This window comes from Falco naumanni, chromosome 8 (genome assembly GCF_017639655.2).
Source record: "Falco naumanni isolate bFalNau1 chromosome 8, bFalNau1.pat, whole genome shotgun sequence".
Lineage (NCBI taxonomy): Eukaryota > Metazoa > Chordata > Aves > Falconiformes > Falconidae > Falco > Falco naumanni.
The window spans coordinates 26,732,239-26,758,585 of record NC_054061.1 but is presented as its reverse complement, the minus strand read 5'-3'; the positions used below and the strand labels follow the sequence as shown (position 1 = coordinate 26,758,585).

At 37.7% G+C, this 26,347-nt stretch overlaps 1 protein-coding gene across 6 annotated transcripts in view; it reads left to right on the top strand.

Annotated features, from left to right (window-relative positions):
• The window catches only part of ARHGAP15 (Rho GTPase activating protein 15), a 348,344-nt gene that overhangs the window by 215,849 nt on the left and 106,148 nt on the right, over positions 1-26,347 (top strand). For all 6 annotated transcript variants that reach the window (XM_040603145.1, XM_040603147.1, XM_040603149.1 and 3 more), the window contains 2 exons: positions 2,100-2,198; positions 24,511-24,588. In XM_040603145.1, coding sequence (XP_040459079.1) covers positions 2,100-2,198; positions 24,511-24,588 — 177 coding nt within the window. The remainder of the gene's footprint in view (positions 1-2,099; positions 2,199-24,510; positions 24,589-26,347) is intronic.

Genomic DNA, 26,347 nt, shown 5'->3' with positions numbered 1-26,347 from the left:
AGATGCAGAATCTGTACCCAGAAAAGAAGTAATGGACTAGGTGAGAATTTGCAGAACAGTTTCCAGCCTTTTCAAAATTTCCTCCCAGGAACAGCAAGTATTCTGCATTCATACCAGGGATTGACGGAGTAACTGCAAAATAATCCTGGAAGTTGGTTATAAAGTGGTTCTAACTGTGAAGAGAAGCTGCTGAACACCCAGGCATTAATTCTGTCTCAGTTCTTCATGTATTGCCATCTAAACACTACGTAGTTCTTTGCCTGTTTTACTTCTGAAATTGTTTACAAGTGTCTTTGTCCACCAAATAAGATACATTTTTACTTCTTTTGAACATAATTTACATTGGAGACCATTCCATATTATGCAAAGAATTTGACAGGTCTTTGCTAAAATTTTTAAAAAAACAATTAAGATGTCAAAAGAGGAAGCGCTAGTACATTTTAATCATAAATCTCTGTATATATAATTACCACTGAAGGCAGCTATAAATGTTTTATGAAGAAAATGTAACCAGACTGTGCTTTGTCAGAAACATAACCCCAAAACATGTAACAGACTGTTCGCTAATGCTTAACGCCACACATGCACACAACCTTCTTCAGTGTAGTTCTGTGAACCCAGTCCTCCATCCCTTCTGCAGCTGAAACTCCAGCTAACTTAAATTCAGGCTTTGATGTACTCTACCAGAATGCAGATCATATGCCTTCAGAGGTGCTGGAATAAACTTCCCTGAGACATAGCAAGAAGCCCAAACCATCCCATGCACCCCACTTTCTTTCCCTGATTGTTCCCTGCTCTGAGGTATTAGGGAAGAAAAGGCAGAGTTGCTCTTGAAAACTGAATTTAGTAAGAAATAGTAGTGATTTGCGATAGGAAAGCGAAGCTTCTTGCAAAGCCGAAAATAAATGATTGGGGTTTGGTTGTTAGTGAGAAAAAGGTGTGCTGCTCAGAGGGAGAAGCGCTGAAACTGATTATGGTGGAAAATGGTGGGGCTGGCTACGGTGGCAATACCCGGTGCCATGGGAGCTGCAGGAGGCACGTGAGTGTGCGTGTTGGGTTTGCTGTGCAGAGCCCACGCTTGTGCTAGCACTCTTCAGCTATCGACACAAAAATTTTCAAAGCCTCTACACCACCTTCCAAAATGTAGTGCTCTGTTGAGATGCTATATGCAGGCTGTCTCTGTGGGTAAATGATGATAGCACACTCCTATTGTTTCAGCATTTAACTGGCTTCTATTGAGTAGTTTCTCTCATCTGTTTGATTCATTTTGATTCTAGCTGACAACGTCCCCATTACTGATTACACTTTTCATAATTTCTCAAACATGTAGAGTGGAAATGAGCTGGGGGAAGCTAATTAGTAATCTGAAGAGTTTAACCTGCTTATACAAATATATTTTAAGATCAACGTTCAAAGTTGATCAAACTTTAAAATCATACAGCTAAAACGTAGCTTTATCTAGTTAAGTGATTATTCACTAAAGAAACAGCACAAATCACAAGTTAAACTTGGTGTAAGATGCAATCATCATCAAAAGACATCTAGTTCCCTCTCTTTTTTGAACAGGTAATCTAATGAATAAAAAAGCCCCTTGTAAAGATGAGGTGAAATTGTACCAAGCCCTAATGATGCAAAGTAATGAAGCCCTTGTACATCTACAGTACTCTAGGGCAAGAGTGAAACTCCATACGTGAGAAAGAGACAGGCTGCTCAACATCACGAGTTTCAAGGTTGGACCAACAGTTAATATCATATAGGATTTTTGATGCAACAAGATACGGAACTGTATCTTTAGAATGGCCTTCACTTTTTTTATGGCAGCTCCAAGCAAACTCAAGGGCCCTCCAAGCCTTAGAAAGGTCAAGGTCAAGGTGTAAATGGCAATTGAAAGTTGAACCCAGGGGGAAGTACCCAAGTGCTACAGGCAGCAGCTATTAAGAGATTTGGTTCTGTGGCAAGACCTAATGTCCACTAGGACTCAACAAGGATTTGTTTCTGCCTTTGCCCATCCATCTTAAATAGCTGAGGTTTTAATTAATATGTAAGCTCACAAGACAGAAAAATGCTTAATGTATTTTCCTCCTTTTTTCCAAACACAGATCAAATTTTTGGCTCCCATTTGCATTTGGTTTGTGAGCACGAGAAATCTACAGTCCCCCAGTTTGTAAGACAGTGTATAAAAGCTGTTGAAAGAAGAGGTGAGTACCTTAATATTTAACAATTCTTTTTTGCTCTATTAGTAATCAAAACTTTAACCTTGTAGCTCTGCTTGAATTGCCAGGGTAGGCAGGCAGTTCAATTTATAATATAGTTATGAACTGAACTATATCACATTCTGTATCTTAATTTCCTTTATATGATAAGACCCTAATAGAACCCATTCATGCTGATTATTTTCCTTATATTTTGCTTGACATGTTGTTGTTCTAGTCTTTCTTTGGGTAAGCAAGAGCTAAACATCAATAAAATGTCAGTAACTTTCATTTTGAAGTCCCTGGTGAGTGTAATGCCAATACTTTTTCCTAAGTCCTGAATTGTTTTCAACCAAAATAAGTTATTCTAGTAGGACCATATTTTTAAAAATGTGTGCAGGTGTCTAATTTTTACAATTATTTTAAAAAGACATAATATTGTAAGAATATTTGGAATGAGTATTAGTCCTCATTAAAAGTTTTGATTAATAAGAAGGATTTTCATAGTATAAAAAAGATATACTTAACACCGTTGCCTGCCTGCCTTTCTGCAGAGTGTATCTTCTCTCATTGAAGGTCATTTTCATTGGAAGGTACATGCGGTAGATGCAGAATCTTAAAATGTATTGTATAAAAATGTGAGGCTTCATCACCATCTGTTACAAGTTTACAACTTGTTCCAGGGATCTGGGGAAACATATATCTTGCAAAAGATAGAAAATTTATTTTCAGAATAAGGCTGGGTGAACCCATTGTCACTGCCGTATACTGGAGCCTCAGAACAAGAGAACCAATGAAAAATAAAAAGATACTTAGACCGTTAACCACAAAGGGAAAAGCTATTTTTATTCCATCATTGTTACCTGGCTTTATAGTGAAAGGTGCAATAAAACTACCCCGGAGTTTCAAACTCTGGGAAATTCATGCTTTAATTATACAGCAAAGAGAGCACTGGGATATTATTATTCCCAGAATGATTGGCAGGAAGGCAGGGACCAACAAACTGGAGATCGTTCAGTAGGGGGAGATAGCAGCATTGGTTTTTTGGAGGAAGGCTGGAGGCTGGATAAAGAAAGAGACAAAGAAAGGGGAGAAATGTGTGAAGTAGCTATTAATAGAGGAGGAATTGTGAGGAGAAATTCAGAACATGAAAAGGAAAGGAAGAGATTAGATTATAAAAATGCCCCGCCATGCAGAACATGTCTAATTGACCAGTCAGGATCTTAGCGCAGGTTCTCCAAAAGATGCACTGGATGTTTCATGGATGTTTTGTGGTATCCGACCACTCCTCCAGGAAAGTGAGGCCAGAGGTCTCTGTACTGATGAACTGTAATAGAAAAATCCAGGAAACCTAATTATATGTTTATTGTCTGTGTGATTATCGGAGAAATGTTCATGGGAGAAAATGAAAATATCACTGTTTCTTCTAAGGTGTTCGTCCTTTGGAGTATTGCATTATTGTTCTTGCATTTCCTTCAAACTTGCTGTGACTTAGAGAAGTCTATCCCTTTTAGTTAGTCAGATATGTAAATAAAAGCAAATCATACGGCATGAGATAAAAAATTCATTTTATCGTTGTATTTATGAGTTTATAGTTGATATGCAGGTTTTTTCTATTATCATTTTTTTGGATTAAGATGCCTGCATTTACTCACATTCTATTTACTCAAAGTGTTGTTTTTACTAAGTTCTGGCACAAACTATCTCAGGACAGCAGTAATTTATGTGAAGCTAAGTCCAATGTTTATGCAAGCTTCTGATGACATTTTATACCGGGGTTGGTATTAGGAAGCAGTATGTGGAGGTGCCAAGTCTCCCGGCATGGCTGAGACTCAACAGATCTAAAGCCCTCCTCTTAATGGCCAGATATGCCTCCAGCCAAGATACTCAACTGCAGAGTCATGGGAAATACTTATGTACCAATTATGGGAAAGGCACATTTAATGAAAACTGTATGTTTACTTTCATAGTCTTAGTAAGATGGCCTAGATACTCGGTACAGCTGGCATATTGGCTGTTGTAGAAAAGCTTTTTTTTTTTTTTTTTCCTATTTAGAAAATATATCATCTACATACTGTAACTGTACCAAAAATGTTACTTGTGGGCTTCATTTAAGATAAAGGATTATTAGGAGAAAAGACCTTAGGAGACCAACTCTAAATGTTACTTACAAAACATTCATACTTTGCTGAATGTTTGTATCCCTATTCATCAGCTTATGGTTTTAATTATTATTTACCTATTGGTTTTCTGTTTGTCTTTCTGATTTTTAAGACATTATCACTGTGCATCGAAAGAAAGTCTAGCAGTGATCTGAATAAACCATATTAATTAGTACATTTTCCTGTGTAGATGAGGTTACATACAATAACCAACTGTAGTAATATTCTCCCACAGATTAAAAATGTAGAGAGTGTCATTAAATGTTGGCAAGATTTTTTGTTTAGTTACACTATTTTTAAATCAATATCTACATTGAAATGAAAGGAATTATTCTGAAATTATTTTGCTGCATTCTAGATCACATTTTGGTCATTTGTCCTCTAGGCTACTGTGTGCTCTTTCAGCATTTCAGGACAGGGGTGCTTTATAAGGTCTGATCTAAAAAGTCTCACACCAAAATTCATATTTATCTATCTGACAAAGATTTACTTGGTCAAGTTGAATTCCAGGTTGTTTTTGTTTTTTTTTTTTGGGGGGGGGAGGGCGTGGTTCCAGCCTATTTGCTATTTTTAGAGATATTGAAAGAGGATTGGGAAGCAGGAGGTCTTCCTCAATGTACTCAGCCATCTTGCAGAGCTGGTAGTGGAGTTTAGTAAAGTGTGTCAATAAAAATGTGCCCATTCTTGTAAACTTGCAAGGCAATTGCCACATTTAATTTTTATTTTTTTTTTAAAGGAAGCTCAGGGGTTTTTTCTTCATTCTTCCTATACTATTTATTCATTCAGAATTTTGATTAACTTCTTGTCCTGAGTATTTAGCTGTACAGACCTACGCTACTGAAGGCAAAGAGCGCTGTAGTCTTGGTATCTAATGCAATACCCCACATAGAAAAAACCTCCCATGTATATGACCTGGTGAGGGCAAGAGAATAATTCTGTACCATGCAATGATCAGGTTGAAGGAATGCAGTGGCTACTCAAAGATTTCTAGCATTTCTTTACTTTCTGCTTTCTCAGGGACTTGGTGGGAAGGTTTTCCATGGAACAGTGCATTCCTTTTTTTTTCTGTGTTGTCTTTTACTTTGCTTTGTACATCAGCACCTACCTTGGATGTACCTTGGGCTTTCCTGGGGCTGTCTGTTGACCTTCCTTTTTCAATCTGTATTCCGTGCTTTCTCTTCTCCCCAGCGATGGTTTGATAGGTAGTGCCAGCCCTGAGCTGAGCAGCACAGCCAGGGAAGCCTGGGACAATCCTCCCAGCATACTACAACTCACATGCTGTGCACTCCTGCCAAGGGTGGAGCCCATTGCAAGATTTTTGGTGTTTCTAGGCCAGATATTATTTCCAGTCATTTCTTGAGTTGCTTATTTATTTTGTTATCCAACGACCCTTTAAAAGTCCTGGCTGGTTTTTTACGTTTTCTTTTTTTTTTTTTTTAATATGTGAAAGACATGAGTAGAACACTTAAAAAAAAATAAATATATCAGTCTGCATTGTACCTAAACAAAATGCCATCCCATACTTCTCATAGTAATGTTTTATCATGTGAAAACAGTCTGATACTAAACTCTTTCCAGGGAAGATAATTTGTCGGTGTGTCTAATGACAAAGTAAATGAACACCCCAAGCAGTCAGCATCCTAAACCTATCGAGAGTATCCAGTGCAGTCTGAGTTTTGTAAAGAAATATAGTCCTAATGCTCCAGGGAAATAGAATGTAACTTTCATCTCTCTTTTTGAAACCCTTCATCTTCTCCCTCTGTTCCCAAATCCCAGTTAGTGTTCTCAAATCAGCCTAAATGACTTGAAAAATGACACTGCAAGTAGCAAAGCTGGTGATTACAGGTACCATTTCCATCCTGAACTGGACATTGCAGACATTGTTTTCTGTTGCTTTTCTTGGAGCACAGGATGCTCTGACAGGAATGATACACAAAATTACATATTTGATTCAATGCCTAAAAGCCACCCTGGGATCCATAACCTTGCTTAAAGATTTAAGAAAGACCTTTAGTCCACTTCTGAGAAGGATCTTAGCTTAGAAAACTTTATCTTTCAACTTTACTTCTTAGCAGCTGTTATGTTTTTTTGCTGTCGTTTGTTTGACAGGATCCAGTTATAGGTTCCGATGTCTGTTTAAAGAAACAGGGAGGTTGTTGGCTTTAAAATTCCCTTACTGCTTGTGTGTTCAACATTTTCCCAGGCTTTTCTACATAGTTTGCCAAGTAAAGGGACTGACCTTTTGTAGCAAACACTTTTTCATTTCTAAATGCTCACTTTGATTTTTGTCCCATTTTATGCTCATTCCAAACTGTTTACAACCCACTAAAAATGACTGTGAATTATATGTTTGTGTAATGGATTCCTTTTGTGGTCGGAGTGGAATGTTTACTTTGAACAATTAGTTATCTTTGGGCAGATTATAGCGACCTGAAAAAAGAATGGCTAAAATTATTATAGTACCTTAACTATTTCCTTTTGTTATCTTCTCTGTTTGTCCAATGTATTATTTACTGGGTTTCGTTGATCTGAGCCCCAGTGAACAAATCGTGTTAAAGAAGAGCAGCGAGAAAAAAAATCCCTGAGTGTAGGGTTCTTGGTCTGGGGGGCTGATCCGCGGGGGTAGGACCGGGTATGTTAGTGAGAGAGACTTTAAAAGTCACCATCAGGCACTTGGAGGCTGGGCATGCAATTTGAAGAAATTACAGTTTTGAAAGAACTTTTAAGAGCTCACTCTCTAAAAATCAGATTTCTCATAGGTGTCCAAAGCCTGACACCCTCAAGCAGCTAAAATCCAGACTCAGTTTGGCTTTATGGTCTATATCTGCAATTTGATTATGCATAATATCATTGTAGACATGCACATGTACAAGGTTTTGCACTGCAGAACCTTCAGTGTTTAAGGAAGAAAATGTCTTTATGGGCAAAGATAAAGTACCTTATGGGATGTAGTAAAGAAATACAGTCATCCTGATGAAGAGAAATGAAGATAAAAATGGTATTTTAAAATACCTCACCTCCCAAATGCCATGCTGCCCTGTGACAGAAGGTTGTGTCCCTTTCATCAGTTTTATCTCTTAATCTAAAAGCTAAAGTGCAGCTAAAAGCACTTTAAAACCTATTTATTAAAAAAAAAAAAAAGGAAAAAGAAAGTGATATTTAATTACCTTCTAAATCATATACCGCTTAAAAGGTAGTCAGTATTCTTGTAGAAAGTTTACATAGAGGAGAGTTCACTTATCTCGAGGAGTTCAGCAAAGAGGAAATGAGTTTTAAAAATATAAAGTATTGTGAATATGTTTATATAGCTAGAAAAAAATGAGTTTTTAAAACAGTTTAATGCTATCTCATTTTCTAATGGCAGAAAACACCGCAGGAAAATTGGGAAAAAATCCCAAACACCTCCTAAAGCAGATGACTCCCATGCTGGAATCATTATCTTTCCTATGGTGTAGTTAGTAGATGACAGGAGCACAGTGAGGATGGCTGAAGCCACGAGGCCTGTGCAGCCAGGGTATATATTAATAGCCACAATATACAACCTCTAGCAGCTTATATCCCTATATATATTGTAATATGCCATACTATTAGATTTGTGTTCAGCGACTTGCTCTTCCAGGGTGTATTAGGCTTAAGTGGTTGGTTTGGGGTTTTTTGGGTTTTATTTTTTGTTTTTGTTTTGTTTTGTTTTAATGTATTTGGTTCTCAAAAATAATGGATTCCCATTCCTGAGGACCTGAAGAAGGGAGTCAGAAAGTGCAGGGGGTGTGCTCACCACCATCTTTGAGCTCCCATTAAAAATGCAGTGCTCCCGGGCTACTTCCCAGCACCGTTAGACCAAACCCATCAGCCGGTGGCATAAAGGATTTGTTCTGGCAAGGTTTCCTTGAGAAGGAGGGAAACCTCAGGAGACCGACCTATCCTGCACAGTTTTATATTTCTGTCTTAGCGCAGGATTATTCTCCAACAGCACTTGGCCCCTGAACAACCACTGAAATGTATTTTATTTGTGTTTTCTCTCTGTTGTATCTTTTAGCATATTTCTATCCTCAGACCAAGCAATTGTTCATAAATAGCAGTTTGTTTCCTACAAACTCAGTAATTTCCAGTTCTTATTTTCCTCTGGAAAGGTATTTTCCCAACTTTTTTTTTCCTTCTCCCGGGCCTACACATGCTTCCTTGCTTACTCTGATATAATTTTACACACTGTTTCCAGTGGCTTTAGAATTCACTACCCTGAAAGTACAGAGATCATATTGCTCCACCAAATGATCTGAGCTCCCAGTTCTGCTAATTTTGTACTGTTCATTCTTTCCCACTTTGGGATAATCTATTATGCTTGGATCCAGGCACGCACTAAAAGCTAATACTTCCATGAAGAATGTGCAATTTGTACTGTTTAGCTTGTGATGAGATTCCTGAAGTCTTTTATGATTCTATCTTGTTCCAAGGAGGCTTCTGCTCCCTAGTTTTATATGCACTGAATTAAAAAAAAAATAAAAAGGGGAAAAAAAGGAAAAAAACCCAAATTGATTGGGAAAAAAATACACAATTACACACACACACAAATATCCAACAGTTCAGCAGATAAAGCCTTTTTCCAGGGAATTCTAGTGGGCTGAAGAAAACTGTTTTGAAGGGCATTGAACTATGTTTACTTTAAAGTGGCCAACAAGCATAAACTTAAATGTACAGATGAATGCAATATGAAACAACACAGTTCTGAGAAAAGCCCTTACAAGTTTGTGATTTTAATTTCTGTTGGTTTTTTTTTTGTTTGGTTGTTGGTTTTTTTTGTTTGGTTTTTTTAATTATCATTATTCTTTTGAGGAGAAATTAAGAGTGGTTGATTTTAGTGCAAACATATTGGCAAGCTTTCCTCAACCATTTCTATCTTCAGGCTCGGGCAATCCTGCTATAGCCACCTTTCTTAGAGTAAGAGCCAGTTAATAGTGTTGTGCAAGGTCCAAGTCAGAATTGGCTCTGAAGAGTATTCACTCTGGGGCCTCTGTGTCTGCTAGAAAGCCACATTCTGAGTAAGAAAAAATATCAAGAAGTGTCAACAGGAAACATCACGGAAGGGCATACAAGACAAACTAGAGAAAAGGAGACAACAGCAGGAAAAAAAAAAAAGGAAAAAAAAAAAAAGAAGACGAAGAAAAACCTTGCAATGACACTGCACAAAAGAGAGAATAAATGTATAGATAAAAAATTTGGAAGCAGAGACTGTAAGCTAGTTAGAAGAAGAAAAAGCCATAAAAAAGGCAGGCATTTGAACCAGTTGCCATCTTTGTCATAGTTACCTGATACCTGTTTCATTGATTAATCTGTTCCAGAGGAGTGTATCCATTTCTATGAAAAAAGGGGGATTTGTATTTTAAGCCTTGCCAGTAACAACAAGCAGGCACTCAGTGTGCACCAGAGTAACATTTACAATGCCTGGGCCAGATTCATGCCTTGTGTAATTTTATTGCTTTTACTGGAATTACACCAGAGATGAGTTTGGCCTTTTGCCTTTTTCTAGCATTGTATAATATATCTATTAGTGAACATGTACAAGGAAACAGGGCATTTTGTCTTCAGAATTTTCCATAAAATATTTTTTCAATAGGCTTAATAAATAAAATAAACCACTTAACCTATGAAATAAAAAAGAATCAGGCAACGTTTTCTAGATATTAAAATAATATTAATATACATTGTAAATCAAGTTGTTGACATTTGTACATGCTGAAACAAAAAGTCTAGAGAAATGTAAAGCCAGCTGACTGTCTCTGTTGCTTACTCCATGCCAAAGAGAAAATGAAGGTCCTGACATACCCCCTGGTCAGAGTCTGATTCAGGGAAGCTCACACATGGGGCTAACCACCTCCTAGCCATGAAAAAGTTAAAAGGATAGACACAAAAATCCTGTCTTTTCCTCCTGAATAAACCGAGGACGTGAGGCACTGTGCCCTAGTAGGGTACACATGCCATCACAGACAAGGAGCTGGCAGTATGTCCATTGCAAACCCCGTTTCATCAGACGTTACAGTTCAGCCATTAATAGAACACTTTGAGCTAACACTTGACAAAATGAGTCTTGGCCTAGAGGAGATATTCACACACACACAGAGGAAAAAAAGAGAAAAAAAAAAAGTTAAGTCCATGAAGTTCCTTTAGGGGGGAAAATACAAGTAGTTGTAGTTCCAGATCCTTTCAACATCCTTATTGCTTAAAAAATAAAGTTATGGATTTTAAATAAAATTATGAAAGCATAACTCCATGATGTAGAGTAATTGCTTTTCCTGTGAGGGAAAAAAATATTAAAATACTACAACTTTATCATTTTTTTTTCAAAAATGTTTTACAGTCGTAAAAGAAAAAAACATTTTAAAAAAGTTTTGCTGTCTGTATGCAACACTATGGGGTCAGTTTAAAAAAACTTGTCTCCTTTTTTTCTGCCTGCAATTCAAAAGAGCAAATAACTGCAGTTGTATTTTATTACTTCAATTATTTGCTGTAGCAGCTTGTGCTACATCAATGCTTTAACCATATAATACTGCAGTCTAATGGGTTTGATACCTAAGTGAGAGGAATTGTACCAACAGAAAGCTTCAGGAGCAAGGCAGAGGGCAAAGCAAGAGGGCAGTTTAAAAAGGAGGCTTTATGTTAAGGCTTTCGCTTCTTTAAGAGAAAATTTTTTAGCTCATTTTACTCCCCTGAATTTATGAAACCGATATCGTTAGCAGTCTAGTAACTGAATTGTCCCTAGATTGGCTACGGCGTGATAAACCCCCAAGGAATTAACAAGTCTCTTAAAGATCTCCTGTTGTACACTCACTGAGCAGATTGGTCTGTTATAATCAGGATCTTCACAGATCATGGATGTAATTATATAGCAAACCAACTTCTTTTTGTCTTCACACAGACAAACAATGCTCCCTGGTTTGGGAGGAATGACATATATGTAAATGAGAGCAAAACATGACCATTTTGTTTCATAACACAACAGAACCCTATCACTTGGGTCCTGAGCAGCTCCAGCCAGCCTGATCCAGGTCTCTTTTCAAGATTGCTTCATGCACCTTTATTTTTGGTGTCAGAGATGATGCATTTCAAATAATTGAAATTCTCGAGAAACATATTGCTATTAAAAACTGCTTTCTCATGCTTATTCTACCTTATAACGGATACATGTTACTGCTTTCTCTAATTCCTGCTTTACTGATACTGGCCTCTGTCCACCAAAACAGATGGAGACTTTTCTTTAAGTATCTGAATAGATCTGTCTTGTGGTCAATGGTTGTTCCTTACTTGAGGAAATGCTTCGGTGTTCTGTTGGATCAGGGCCTTAAGCTTTATATATTTGGATCAGAAATTTAAATACCCAGATTTTCTCTCAGGATTTAAAAATAAAGAACAAGAACTTGTTCAGATGCCCAGATTACGGGCCATTTACAGGTAGTAGGGAGGTTCTTAAGATCATCAAGGACCCCTCCAAACCGAGGTTAGGGTGATCGGTCTTCTCTGAGATGCCTTCACTCAGAAAATAAGAAAATCCTCAAAAGACAGAAAGAGGCTATTCTATGCCCCCCTGCCACCCATCTTCCCAGGAAAAATTTCCCCCAATATTTCAAACCATATGTTTAGATTTGTCAGTCCTGAACTGACATGGTGTTACGTGACATAACACACCAAAGTAGCTGCCACCAAATGGTGTTCCTGTGCCAGCAGCAACCACACAATGGTGTTGGAGGTACCACAACTTTTTGTTTACTTAGAAATGAAATAATTTTGATGAGTGTATGGTATCAGTTAGCAAGTGTTGAGTTCTTTATGGTGATACTGCTCATGTTGACTTAAATGGAAAACGGATCAGCTCAGAAATCTTTAATAAGGAAAGTTTCTTGGTGTACTTGCAGTGATGCCCTGTGGAGCCACTAGAACTAAAAATCTGTCAGCATACTTGGTAAAAACTTTGTTGCATGGTTCTGTAACTCATATGATTGAGATTAAAGTGAACAAAATCTTGGCACATAGCTTGGCAGTTGAGAAGCATTCCTCTGTTTGTGTGTAGATGTGTGTGTGAGAGAGAGAGAGGCAGAGACAGAGAGAGGGGGAAATTTAGCAGCCACTCATTTGGTGTTAAATTATCAGGTGCTACATATTTTTAATAAACCTTAGCAGAAAGATAAGATTCATCTCTTCTAGTGAAAACTGCTTTCACTTAGCCTATAAACTTAACTTTGAACAAGCTGAGCATCTACTCTAACCACTGAAAACAAAATTATTCACATTTTCCAGGCCAGCAAAACTGTAAGCCAGACTTGTATCCAACAGGAAGGTGGAAGATGCTGGAAGGGTGCTCTTTGGGCACTTAGGTTTTCCTGCTCTACCACTAAAACAGAGATTGCAAAGTGCTTTATTTAGTGCCCTGATCTATGACCTGCAGGACTACCCTCACAGCAGTGGCTGCTCTCCAGTCATAAATAGCATCGACCCAGTGATGGAGCTTTTTGCACAGCAGCATTTCTACCATCGCTGAGGAAAGACACATTGTTCTTTGATACTTTGCAAACAGTCATGATATATTGATGTTTGAAAAGCATCTGAATTTGCACACTAGAAATGGTTCACAATGGTTTCTTTTATTGCCTCTGTTTCACTTGCATTCCTGTATTTTGATATGTCATACATTAAAAACACAAAGAGCACAGCTTACAGCAAGAGTTTCTGTTAGAAACTTTGTAACTGTCTTAGATGTCTCTATAGTAAATGTCATTAATAATTACCGGAATTTTCACCAAAGAAGGAAATTAGATATGGAACACACTGTATGCCAACTTCGCCTTTCCAAGCCTTCAGAAATACCAGAGGGTCTGTGTGAACCCTAGTAAAAGGGATGAGATTGGATTTCTACCTTCCTTACATCATTCCATGTCACAGTCAGCATTAAGATACAATGATTCAAATCAAAATTCTTCCCGTAGCTTCAAATTCTAAAATAATTATCTTGCATGAAAATATCAAATGATACTCATATTTATGCATTTTCTTACTCTAAAATTCAGATAACAGATATCCAGTGCACTTTATTGCCAGCAGCTCATTTTTTTCTTATCAGAAGTCAGTATTTTCCTGTATTTCTTGCATGTACTAGCTATGTTTCAGTTATATTATTTGTATTTCATTGTGATTTTTTTTTTCTTGCATATTTTAAAGTAGAAATCAATTTGTTCCATTTCAGACTATACATAAACAATCTCTTTTCAGGAGTTCCGGAGCAATCCATACACAAGTTTTAAGCTTTTTTAATGTAGTATGCCATGGTATGTGTGTCAAACCATAAAATGAAAACTCTGGAGCTGCTTCTGTCAAAGTAATGAAATATTTGCTAGTCTCTCAAGTTTTGGTACTTATCACTCTTTGTAACTCCGTTCAGGATTTTTATAGTTTCTGTAGATATCTTGACTAGACTTTTTGCTAAATGTTGCTTTGGTGATGGTTCAGATTTTGCCCAAATCAAATGGAGGCAGGAAAAAAAAAATCTTTTAAGTTACCTGAACCTGTTTGGAGACAGTAAATGTAGCGGGAATGACAGGAAAAGTAATATATATAACTGCAGACTCCTGCAGATAAGATGGCAAAAAAAAAGTGGAAAGATATCCAAGTACAACAGGTTTGTGTCATATTAAAATTCATGTTTTGGTTGTTTTTTTTTTCTCCCATAGTACTGCTTAATGTCACTGTTTCATAACACTAAATATGACTTCTGCAAAACCAAGAAATTTTTGCTCACTTATTAAACTAGAGGTTTACCACACCAAAGAAGGTGTAAGAGAATCCACTTTATTGTGAATTTAAATTGTGTCTTTAAATGTGTGCAAAGTACACTGGGAAAGATATGATTAAAGTTATCTGTGCGTATACATATATGCACACACCTTTGTATTATCACTTTTATATGTTAGACAGATACGCAATGCTAAGCATTCAGTAAGTCAGTGTTAGATAGCCACATGTACACTTGCCTTCCAGAGAGCCTCAGAGTTTTCCACACAGGCATGGACTGTAACACCCAAAGGTGGCTGATAGTGTGCCTTAGACTGCTGAATCTAAATTTTAAATGTTTTCTCCTACTTAAAGATAAAAAGCAAACACCAAGATAGATGCCTACGATACAATACGAATAAGCAAAGACCGTTACCCACTGCATGAAAGCCAGAACTCCATTTTTAGAGCAGGGCTCTGCACACTCCTTTTGTTAGAAATCCAGAACCAAGCTGGTTTAATTCCTAACTGTTAAAAAGCAGATCCAGCCTTCTGTGTTACGGCACAGGATGAGTGCTATCGAGCACCTCGCTGGTATTTCTTGACCAGCTGTGGAGCTGTAACAGTTAAATGTTGTGTTTGCATCGCTCCCCAGCCTGCCCACAGATGGGCACGTAGGACCACTCCTGAAGACCAGATGGATAACCTTGAGACATCGAGGCTTGAACAGAGCATAGCTTCAGGCTGTCAAGTGAGAGATGGATCCCTTACAGAGAACAGTATTGGGCCTAGCTGGACTCCTCAACTATCTCCAAAAAGCCAAGGAATGATGGAAGAAGCAGTCCTGTGTCTTTCAACTTTCATCCTAAATATCCCTATTCCACCCAAAATATCCTATCCCAATCACTATCATTTAAACAAAAAAAATATTAAAAAAATCTCTTTGCCAAGCAAAGGCACCACAGCCCAGAAAATGCAAACTCCTTACCCATTTTGGCTGAAGATTACTTGTGCCCAAATGTACAGTTCTTCCTCTTCCAACTGTTAGAAGTCCAATAAGCAGCACTACTGGTCAGGATGGGGAGGTGACATTACTGAGGTCTATTTTAATCTCACATTATTGTGAAAGATGGGAAAAGATTTGTCCCTACTGTGCACTAAATTCCCTTTAAAATCAGCATTGGGAGTGAGGGATATTTGGAGAATTGTATCTGTCTCTTAGCTTTTAACCACAGCTCCTACTGATGTCAGTGGACCTGACAAAGTCCTATAGCATCCTACGAGGACAGTGAGACCCCCTAATGTGCAGTTTCTCTTAGCGTTCTGATGTTGCTCAAAAAACACAGGCATGATTTTGGCGATGATGGATCCCCAGATGAAGCATGGTTTAACCAAAGTGGGAGGATTTAGCAAAATGCATAAATTTCTTGTATGCTACTGTCTGTAACAGGCAGATCTTCAGCCAGTTTAGTGAGCATAAGTTACAGCTGGCTTTTGCTGGAATAGTTTATGCTTTTGACCCTCCTCAGTTGTATAGCCAATAGGGAGTTGTCAGGCTACATGTGTTTTTAAACTTCTTTCAGCTAAACCAGAAATCCAAAAGCAAAATACAGCTCTCAGCAGTATCATGTGGAGCTGTGACACTCCCTGGAGGGCTTGGGGTCCATAAACCAATGAATGGATTACAATGAGGCATAAATGTAGTATTTTCATCCATGACAGATATAATCTTGAGCCTGTATTTTTCATGTTACTTAACTCTTTCAGAACATAATGTGTGACAGAAAATGTCTTATAATGTGCATTGCAGTAAATATCAGTCAAGTATGCTTTATTGCTGAGCTCTACATGTTTCCAGAAGTTAACAGGCACAGCTGGGATTAAGAAATGGCGATGTTGTATATATTCCTTGAACATATAAAATACCTTGGATCTCTTCTCCCCCACCCTCCACATCACATCCCCAGCTGTTCTGATCATGTCACACAGTGGATGAGTTTTTCCATCGTCAGCTTCTCCTAAAATGATAACCTTTATTCAGGCTCTCATCCTCCCCAAAATAAACTGCTTTATCCACATTGTCATCACATTCAAGCTGCCATGGCTTATATTGTGTGGCACAGAATAATAGAAATTGTAACTGATGGAAGGTGGCAAATTGCCTGTTGGTAGCTGTACCTCGCAGAAAATACTCGGTGCTGGTATTTAACACCTAGTGATTTTCCTGCAAATGGCTGGCATCTCTCTACCTGAACACCCCTTCTGTCAGCCACCACAGTGTCACATGGCCACATGGCCAGACAGGTAAGAACTGGGAGCTGCATATCCCTGGAGACATGAAGCTGATTATATCCCGAATTGCTGATGAAGGACTATTCTGTGTTTGAAGATTCCTATTACTCCTCAAAGACCTTTTGGTCAAGCAGGAAAAAAAGTATACTTGATAAAGTATCAAAGAACCATAGAGAAACCTATTTTATTTCAGATAAATTAAGCAGTGGTCAGGATAGACCTATTAACCCATATGTGAAAAGCAGTAACTGCAGCAAATGAGAGCAAACAGGATTAGTGAAGGAGGTATTAAACCAGAAAAAAATGAGCAAACAAACAAAAAAAAGAAATCAACATTCACAAAAGTAAATACTAATGCGTTACAGAGCAAGAATGGCTATTTCCAAACATTTGGTAATTTCAGATATTATACTGTGTTGCATAAAGCAAGACAATGTAATTTCCTTTGAAACTGCTATTCTATTTCAACCAGCCAGCCAACGTGTGTATTTGAGGTCTGCATTTGATAGGGATTTTTCCCCTTTAGCATCAACCTTGTTGATTTAAAAAGTGAACAAAGATGAATCAGGTGGTAAATGTATTCATGTAATCATTTTCATTAATAAGCTGTTATAAATAATACAGGGAAGGTTTTAAGTGTATAATTCTCTGTAGCACAATTGAGATTTTTCCACATCTTCAGCAGTAAGTTAATTAGAATCACCTGCATTTTCTTGGGTGGACACCAAATGGATTGCAAACAAAAACAGATTAAAATAGCTGTAGCTCATGGCATACAGATGACAAGATTCACAAAGAGGACAATCAGGCAATGAAAACCTCCTCTTTTTCAAACATTTTTAAAGGAAATTCAGCTCTTGTGAGTCGCTGTAAAAAGACGTTTGTAAGTGTTTCGCTGAAAGACTAGAATGGCTTTGTTTCTGATCCCATGATGAGTGAAAGAAATGTTTAAGAAAGATCACTTTACAGAGAGATTCAGACTGAAATGTGATGACTGTGATTCAAGCCAAGCCAAAAATTACAGCTCAGAATTAAAGGGGATGGACGTGGCTTGGGAATCCATTTTCCCACATTCCTGAATCTCAATCATCCCAGCCAATGTTTAAAAGAAAATACAGTGGAAAGCAATGAGGTCACTTTGTTTAGTTGCAAGAAGTGGGACTGTCAGAATGGCAAAAGTATATATTGGAGGTAACGGCAAAATTACAGTGAACACGTTGCATGTTCGATGGTTTCATTCAAAACAAATAGCTTCAAAGCTGAGTTTTGTTTCTTGTTACAGGGAGCCTTCTGAGTAAGTCTTCTTGTTCCTGGGGCTTTTAAGCCATAAACTTCTTGAATGTCAAAGACAGTGCAGCACAATAGAGAAGAAGACGCAGGCATAGCAAGCTTGATTTGAGCATTAAGCGGCCCTGTATAGCAGTGAACTGTGTGCTAGTTTAAATTGCACTTGCTTTGTACTGTCGCTACCCTTATTTATTTGTATATAAATATCTAAGTGGAAATTCTACCATCAAGTGATATGAAACAGAATAAAGTATATCATCCGTCATATTCACTTGTTTCTTATTCTCAGTATGTAATGCTCATATTCAGGGTTGTAATTGCTTCCATTAAACAGTTTCTACAGGGTCTTGAAAACAATAAGATCTTAGTCAAGCTTTTCTCCTTTCATTGCATCTTGAAGTTATTACTGCAAGAAAAAATGAGATTCTCTTTTTATGTAGGAATGCCCCTCATCTTCTTGATATTATTGCAGTCAAACATAGAATTATTTCTTGTTAGCTAATTTCCTAAAGAGATTCACGAAACCTCATGTCAGACACCTCCCATAGAGTCGTTGTCTAGCTTGTTAAGAACTAGTACAGTTTCTCTTGTCCTTTCTCCAGTGTCTCTGCCTTTTCTAAATTCTGATGCAGTGTTGGACTTCTGCTGATAACAGAATAAAGAACATCATGTTCATGCTACCTTGAATTTGGGCTTGTGTGTCCCAGGTCCTGCAGCTGGGCAATGCTGGTTGTGAATCCAGCACCTGCAAATCATGTGAAACATACTGATGGAGAGGACATGTCTCCATCCCCTCATTAATACAAAGCAGCAAAGCATATATTTTATGTTTCCTTTTATTTACTTTGATATCAAGTTCAGCGGTCTGCTGGAGATCCTATTTGTAGCACATGAAGAGGTGCAATCTCTTCCTTGCTTCCACTTGATGCTCGTCTTTCTGTATGTAAGAGTTCACATTAGTCGTCTTTGCTACAGCACTGAACTGAGAGATCACGCTCAGCTAACTATTTAAATTAAACCTGAAGTCTCTTGTAACCTACATCCAGGATGCTGGATGCTGTCTGTGTTTCTCTGTACAAAAACCTACTGTACTAGATGGTGACCATTTAAGGTAGCATTTCAGACCTTGTTTAACTTCACCTGTCCTTATCATCATTTAATACCTTCCTGATCTTTGTGTCATCTGCCTGCTTTGCCAACAGAGATTTTTTTTCTCTTTGTCTGCATCTCTGATAAAGGTATTAGATGGCACTGGACTAAGAGCTTTGCTTCTGAGAGCTCTGCCAGTTACGACCTTTGTTAACTGATATCTCTCCCATTACCTACCACATTTTGAGGTCTGTGATTGAGACAGTTTTTAATCCATGTAATATATGCCCTGTTAATTCCATAAAATGCAAGCACTTTAATCAAAATGTCATGTGGTACTAAGTCAAGTCCTCATGGAAAGCCAAACATACTATTTCAATACCATTGCCTTTCTCAACCAGACCTGTCAAAAATCCAATCCTATCAAAAAATGCAACAACTTTGCTAGACAAGGCCCTGATTTCCATGAAACAATGCTGGTTGGGATTAATTATATTTTGCTATGAATTATTTGTTCATGGAGTCCTGAATTAATTATTTAAGTAGACTGTCTGGGACTGAGGTCAGTCTAGCCAGTCTCCAAGCACATCCCTCTTCCTGCTTTCACAATATCAGAATAACTCTTCTGCCACTGTTTCCAGCCTTTGTCATTTCCAAGTATTTCTCTATATTTTATTTGCAGATGAGAGACACACGTATATCATGAACACCAATAAGTGGAAACTGATTTTTTTACAACAGTGATTATCTCTTTGCCCTTCAGATTGACTTCCAATGTGATCCTCTCTTTGGTCTCCTAGGTTTGTTTATCCTTCTCTGTCTGGTAGAACTAAGATGACATTTGTATGGCTCCCACTTCCCTGGTAGCTGAGTAGCTTCTCTGGACAAGGGGTGGGACCTGTTTTCATATCAGCTGTTAGCTGGGATGGTTTTTTGAACCTCACGAATGTAAGCCTTTGATGGCAGGAGTACGAGAAGTGGGGAGTTCTGACAATCAAAGCAGCAGTTTTGTTCTAGCCAAGTAGAGCAAATCCCACTGTCAGCTGCCGGCCCCACTCTGGGAGCTTCAGGCCATGCCTAACCCCAGCCAGCATCGCATCAGAAGGCAAGACAGAGGTGTCAACAACACTGAAAACCACACTGAGTGTAGATGATCCTATGTCCAAAAGGAGCTGGTGCTTGTTTCAACCCAAGCTGATCAAGCTGTGCACCAAGTTTGCTGGTTCAAGTGTCTGCAGCTCACACCACCTCTGCCCCGCACATTTTACATCCATATGTCCCTTGGTTGCTGTTACAGCCTCCATGTTCATTTTCTTTCTATGGTGTAACTCAAATTTGTTTTCTTGGTATCATTTTCACCTCTATCAGAGATCATTTTTTTTTTTGGCTCTCACATTCACCTGAAACTCTGGGTATTTTTTGTAACTATCCAGATACAGCACTTTTAATGCCAAATTTTAAAATGTCGGGTTTATTCTTTATTATTCATGATTTTCCTTCTACTAGCATACAAATATTGATCTTTTTGTGAAACTTTGTTTTCATTGCCCATTATTTTGTGGTGTTTTTCTCATCAGACACATCAACTTGGCATTGCTGTATCGCTGCGTTCATGCATTTCTGCTTCTTTAAATGACTTCATGCCTCACTTTTGTGCCCTTAGTAAACTTAAAAAAAATTTGTTTATAAATCAGATATTTATGGTAAAATGCATATGAAAACAGGAGGAAAGAATTATAGTTTTAGGGAGAACATACCCTGATAATGACCTCTTAAATATTTGTAAAGATAGCCCTGGGCATCTGAGCCCACAAAATAGTTTATAATACAACAGCTTGATTACATAATGATACTTTAGTTTTAAAACGTATGATCTTTCTGTTTATGGGAAGGCATAATAGGCTCCTTTGAAATACAATAGTTTTGCCCTGAACATAACTGATTTTAAATGAAAGGACTAACTAAAGAATGCCTTTCTTCAAGTTTGCGCTTCACTTTGTTGTTGAATCCAGCAGGATGGTTTCTTTTACAAAACTCCTACCAGGGCTGGGGACCACACCTATTTCAGGATACATTAATTGTGAAACTTTCAGGGGTTTCTGTGCAGGAAGTTACCTAGTACCATTTAAAACGGTATGTTCCAAATCCTAAATCTTGTTAAAAAGCAAGAGAGAGAAAATTTCTGTATACCACTCCCACCCACCCCACACATACAGAATTTCCTTTCATATTCAGTTTGAAGATATTGTCAAATATAGAGTAACCTCAGGCAGGACACAATGTGATTTGGGAGAGGGATTTGTTCTATGCAGCAGAAAAGAATTAATGAGAACATTTCCTTCAAGGCAGCTCATAAAGCATCAGGACTACCTCAACCAATATCAAAGTCTAATATTTCAAAATGTATGTTTGGATAAATATATCACCTAAGGTCTAATTTTTTCCTGTGGATTAATGTTTCTCTGAAATACCTGATTCCAGCTCAGACTGTTACTGGAGCTGACACTGACCTGCATCCATGGTTATTTCCATTCTGGCTAGAAGCAGGAGTGCAAGGAATGTTCTTAAATAAGTGTTCTAACATCTTCTGTGCAGTTATACGAACTGAATGTAACGTTCATTATTGTCCATGAACTTCAACCAAGCCTGAGTTCAGTTGCCTTTTAACTTTGTCATCAGGAGTACCTGTATAATTTTTTAAACTAAAAGAGTTAGAATTTGCCTATAATTTGGCAGCTAAAGTGATATTTTCTTGAGTAAGTCCCTTTCCTACATTCCTTAAGCCATTAAAAAATTTGGGATGGAGATACTGAAGTTATTTACCATGCTTTTGGCTATCACTTCTAATTGTGGGTCCATCCCGTTCTCAAGTTCCTCTTTAAAACAAACAGAAACAGAGTCAGGGGTTGGGATATAAAGCAGATAAAATACTTGTTGTCCTCTAGGGCAAAATGCAGTGATTCTTCCCTGATAAAACCTACTCCAAAACACAAGAAGGTCACCCTATAGTGAACAAAATTGGACTTCATTGCAGTGGATATTTTTTCTGAAACCTTCTTTACCGCTATACTTAAACACCAGCACCAGATAGGAAATTCTGCAAGAATTTTGTTTCATCTTGTTCCCGAAGTATTTATAGCCTGCCGTGAAGAAACATTGACAGCAGTGCAGTGATGTTTTTATTCTTGATAGAGGTGCCCTTAAAAGTGAATTTGCTTTGAAAATTGTTCATAGAATCAGGATATTAAAACTATAAAGACATATTTCTCTTTCTCTTTCTCTGTCTTTCTCTTTAGCGCCTAATTGGATTTCCAAAATAAGTTGTTAACCATCCAGCTAAGATAATGTGGTCATGAAAAGGATGTCCAAATCCACCAATTTGCATTGGTTTGGTTTGGCTTAACTTTCAAAGTTCTTGGAGCAGAAAGTTGATGGCACGTGAACACTATAATTGGCTTGATATTCTTGGATTTTTTATTTTTATTTTTTTCTTTCTGCCATATTGTATAGTGTCCAAATTAAATGCTAATCAGACCTCGTTTCTGGACCAAAGTAAATTTATAACAATAATAATGCACTTGTGTACTCCAGATCATTTTGCAAGATGTAATATCCACCAATTTACAACACAGCTTTTCATTCTCACTTGATTTGGATAATTTATACATGTTCCAAATTGATGCTATTAATGTGAGACACAGCTATTTCACCCAAAGTGACATATATTCCTTTCACTTCCGTACATCCAAAAAGGTTAAGAATTTAATTGAGTTAGATCCAAAAAAAGAGTTGACATTCTGTTTTGGGGCTTGTTTCTTTTATTTTTCCTCTTTACTTTTTAGTTTAGACTTCAATTTACATGATGCAGTTCTTAATCCCTTACCACAAAAGTCCTGCATTTCTATGCTGGGATTCACTCTTGCTTTCTCACTCTCCCCTTACTAAACCAGAATGAGACTCTTCAGATTTAGGATAGAATTGCATTACTTAAACATTTTAGTAATTTTCCTTTGCTCATATGTTATATATCCAGTAGATGGATAACTTCCAAGTGTTCTTGATTACCAAATCCTTTTTGATTTCTCTTAAACAAACTTTTTCTTTATCCCTCTGTAACCAAAGGGGATCTTCCTGAAATGTATCATCACTCTCAGTATTATGTTGCAGGACACCCACAGGTGCAGGGTAGAAAATTGTCTAATGAGAGACATAGATAACCAGTGTATAATATGGAATTATTATTAATTTTTAAATAGGTTATTTAATGTAAACCAAATCAGGAGGTACCTAGCAGGACAGACATAAAATAAGAACTGTATTTTGTAGAGAGAGAAAACAGACACGCAAACAAACAAAAGACTTGCCTTCACATCAGTTTGCATCAAATGGAAAAGTAAATCTTTTAAAATGTTTCAAGATCAGTGAGGAATCCTTCCAAGCAATTGAGTCCACTGGCTGTGGCACTCATCTGCCAAGGCATGATGCTTTGAAATAAGGACTTGAACCTGAGTTCCTTCCTATTTAAGTCTTATTACAACTGGACTCTGGCCTTTTGGACTTGTTTTCACTCTTTCCTATAGTTTCAGTTTTTCCTTTTCCCCACCCTGAATCAGAAAAAAACCAAAAACAATTCCTCTAGATACATTGTCAAGAAACATGGAAAAATTTTGGTTTTGACAAATTAGCGTTTTCCGAGAAAGGCTTTCTCTGAAATTGCTTGCCAGAAGCTAATTAAAACTTGTGTTCCAAGTGATGAGTAGCCTTAAAAAAACCTGTTTTATGTAGATTCTCTTAGCTTCTTATGTACTTGCAAGTTTTATTAGTGAAATGACAATGTACAGTTTAGTGTTTTCAGTTTTTAAGCACGCAGGTTGGGTCAGTGTTGCACAACAGCTAGTTCTCCCAGGAAAGGAGAGCCGTTCCCATGTGCTTTGAAATGCTACAGCTATGCAACTGGGGCTGGAAGTGCTATTTTAAACAGCCATATCAGCAGAGCTTGCTGTAGGAGATAATCTGTCACAAAAGGGAGTATGACATCTAGTTTCACCTAGAAGATAAACCTTGAGTAGATATGCAGGGAGAAACAAGACTGTCAGGTTGTCCTTGAAAAGAATGGCCTATATTAATGAAGAAATGTTCTCCAGGGCATATGCTATTTGGGATATTTAATTCCAGCTTCAAACTTGTCTGATCTGCTGTGAAGAATATAGTAGAGAAACGGTAGTTGTGTGTAGTCTCACGCACATCGTGTCAGAGCGGGCATCTCAGCGCTTTATTTCAGAAAGGTCACAGCCTCGGAAATCCACGTCTGAAAAACCCAGGCCCCAGCCTGGGAAGTTTTCCCGGCACTATTAACAGCAGCACCTCACATTTAAGCAGGGCCAGCACAGCACCGCACGTAGCCCCAGCAACCCTCCTCTACTGGCACGGGAGCTAATTCACTGCTCCTTCCCTGCTGCACTCGCCTACCCTTGCAGAACTGTCTTCTGCTGACAGAATTACAAGATAATTATAGTTAGGTGTTTTGTATTCACTTAAGTTAATCCACCACTTTTATTTTTCATTGTCATTTTAATCAGGCAGGAGGCACTTCAGTTGTTTTCAGGTGGATTATTTTTCAGTCGTTGACTACACCGCTCTTCTTCATACTTGTTAGGGCACTTCTGGCTTCCTGACAGACGTACAAAGAAAAATACTTATATGATCTAAAATGAAATATGTGTTTCTCTTTTCAGGTCTAGATGTTGATGGAATATACAGAGTTAGCGGCAATCTGGCAACAATACAGAAGTTACGATTTGTTGTCAATCAGGGTAAGTGATTCCTCCACCCTGGTAATGTTTTGTTTAGTACTTAACTGTCTCAGATGACAGTATTTCAGAATCTGCTATACATTAGTGGCATAGAATGATGAGCCATGTTTTGGAAAAGAGAGGAAAGGGAAGGTAGAAAGATATGGCACAGAGGGAAATGTCAGCTAGGAGAGAGAAAAAAAAATCAGAGTAAGCAGAGGAAAATAGTAGTTTAACAAGAGATGAGAAACAAACAACAAAAAAAAAGAGGAAAAAAAGGAGGAAACGGATTCATGAAATAAGGTGGCAAAAACCAAAGCATATGTAGAAACCAAAGAATCAAAGTGAGGGGGGAAAAAAAGATTCAAAGGAAAAATAGCAGATTGTTTGGATGTTGAAAGTTAAACAAAACCAAAAGTAGAACAGTGATCCAAAGGAAACCAGCAAAAGAGAAAAAGGTGCCGAAAAGAACTGAGAAGGAAATGCTAAGAGTAGAGTACTGGCTCTGTCAAAGTCAGGGGAAGATTTACCACCGATTTTCAAAGGGAAAGATCTGACCCCAGGAAATGAGAAGAGGAAAGATAAATAGTTTGGGGACCTGAGAAGCAGGATTAGGACCAACCTGTACATATTTACTGAACATATTACCACAGATTCCACATATAATGAGCGTATTTCCACAAACAAAAAAAGAACATTTTTTACAGATGTGGCCTAAATGAATCTAACTTGGTCAATAGATACTGTTACAGGTGTGGAAGCTGATATTGCTAGCTAATTAGGGTAGATAACAAATGCATTCACTTCCCCAAACAGTTTAGTACTCTTGCCAAAGACTAAATATCCTCACATTTCATAGCTTAGAGCAAATATTATCGATGATAGTGAACCTGCTGATATTACTTAATGAGAAAAAAAAATTAAGCCTCTCAGAAATTAGGAAAAATTCCAAATCTTAAATTGCATTGATTACTTTATATACTTTTGAATTAATCAAGTGTAAATGTGAAGCTGCTGCAACATGTTCTCCTACTTTTTATTAACTCTTTTAAAATTACCTGGAGAACATTACCAGAACCATTAAATATTGTGTATTGCTGGTGGTTTCTTGGAGATGACAGCTGTTGGAGAGAAAGTTCTTCTGTTAATTTTGTACTATACCTAAACTAAGATTTTGACTTCAAAATTCTTATGAAATTGAGATATGTAAAAATATTCCCACCTTCAAGACTGCATTTATATCTCTAGGGAAGTTTTCAGGGGAACCCTAGAGGTTTGCCACCTCCTCAGCTGCTCCAGATCAGTCTTCTCTTCAGCTGAAACTGGAGGATGAACTCTGGTTTATCGGGAGTCACGGGTTTGACTCATTACTTTGGTTCCCTTAGATTTATAGCTGTTGGGTATTTGTCTGTCGATAATGTAGTCTGCTTTGGCTCTCGAATGACTGTATGCTGTATTTTGTTTGGAGACAGAGAGGCAAAACCAGGATTTTCTATCTCTCTTCACTGACTGGGATCTTTGCTCAGGAAAACATGTGCCATAAAAATAATGGTTCTGTCTATCATGTCTCATGGCATCCAAAGGTTAACGTATTTGAGGTTAGCATTACTGCTCAAGTTTTCACCTAAAACAGATGGGCTTATACTGTAAAGCTAGACAGAAGTCTAGGCTGGCTTTTCACAGCACAGAGGTACCAGGCGCCTTTTCTTCTGGTTTACACTACTATGAAAAATGAATATATAAAGGTGAAGTTAATAGTACATTAAAGCCACTCTGACAC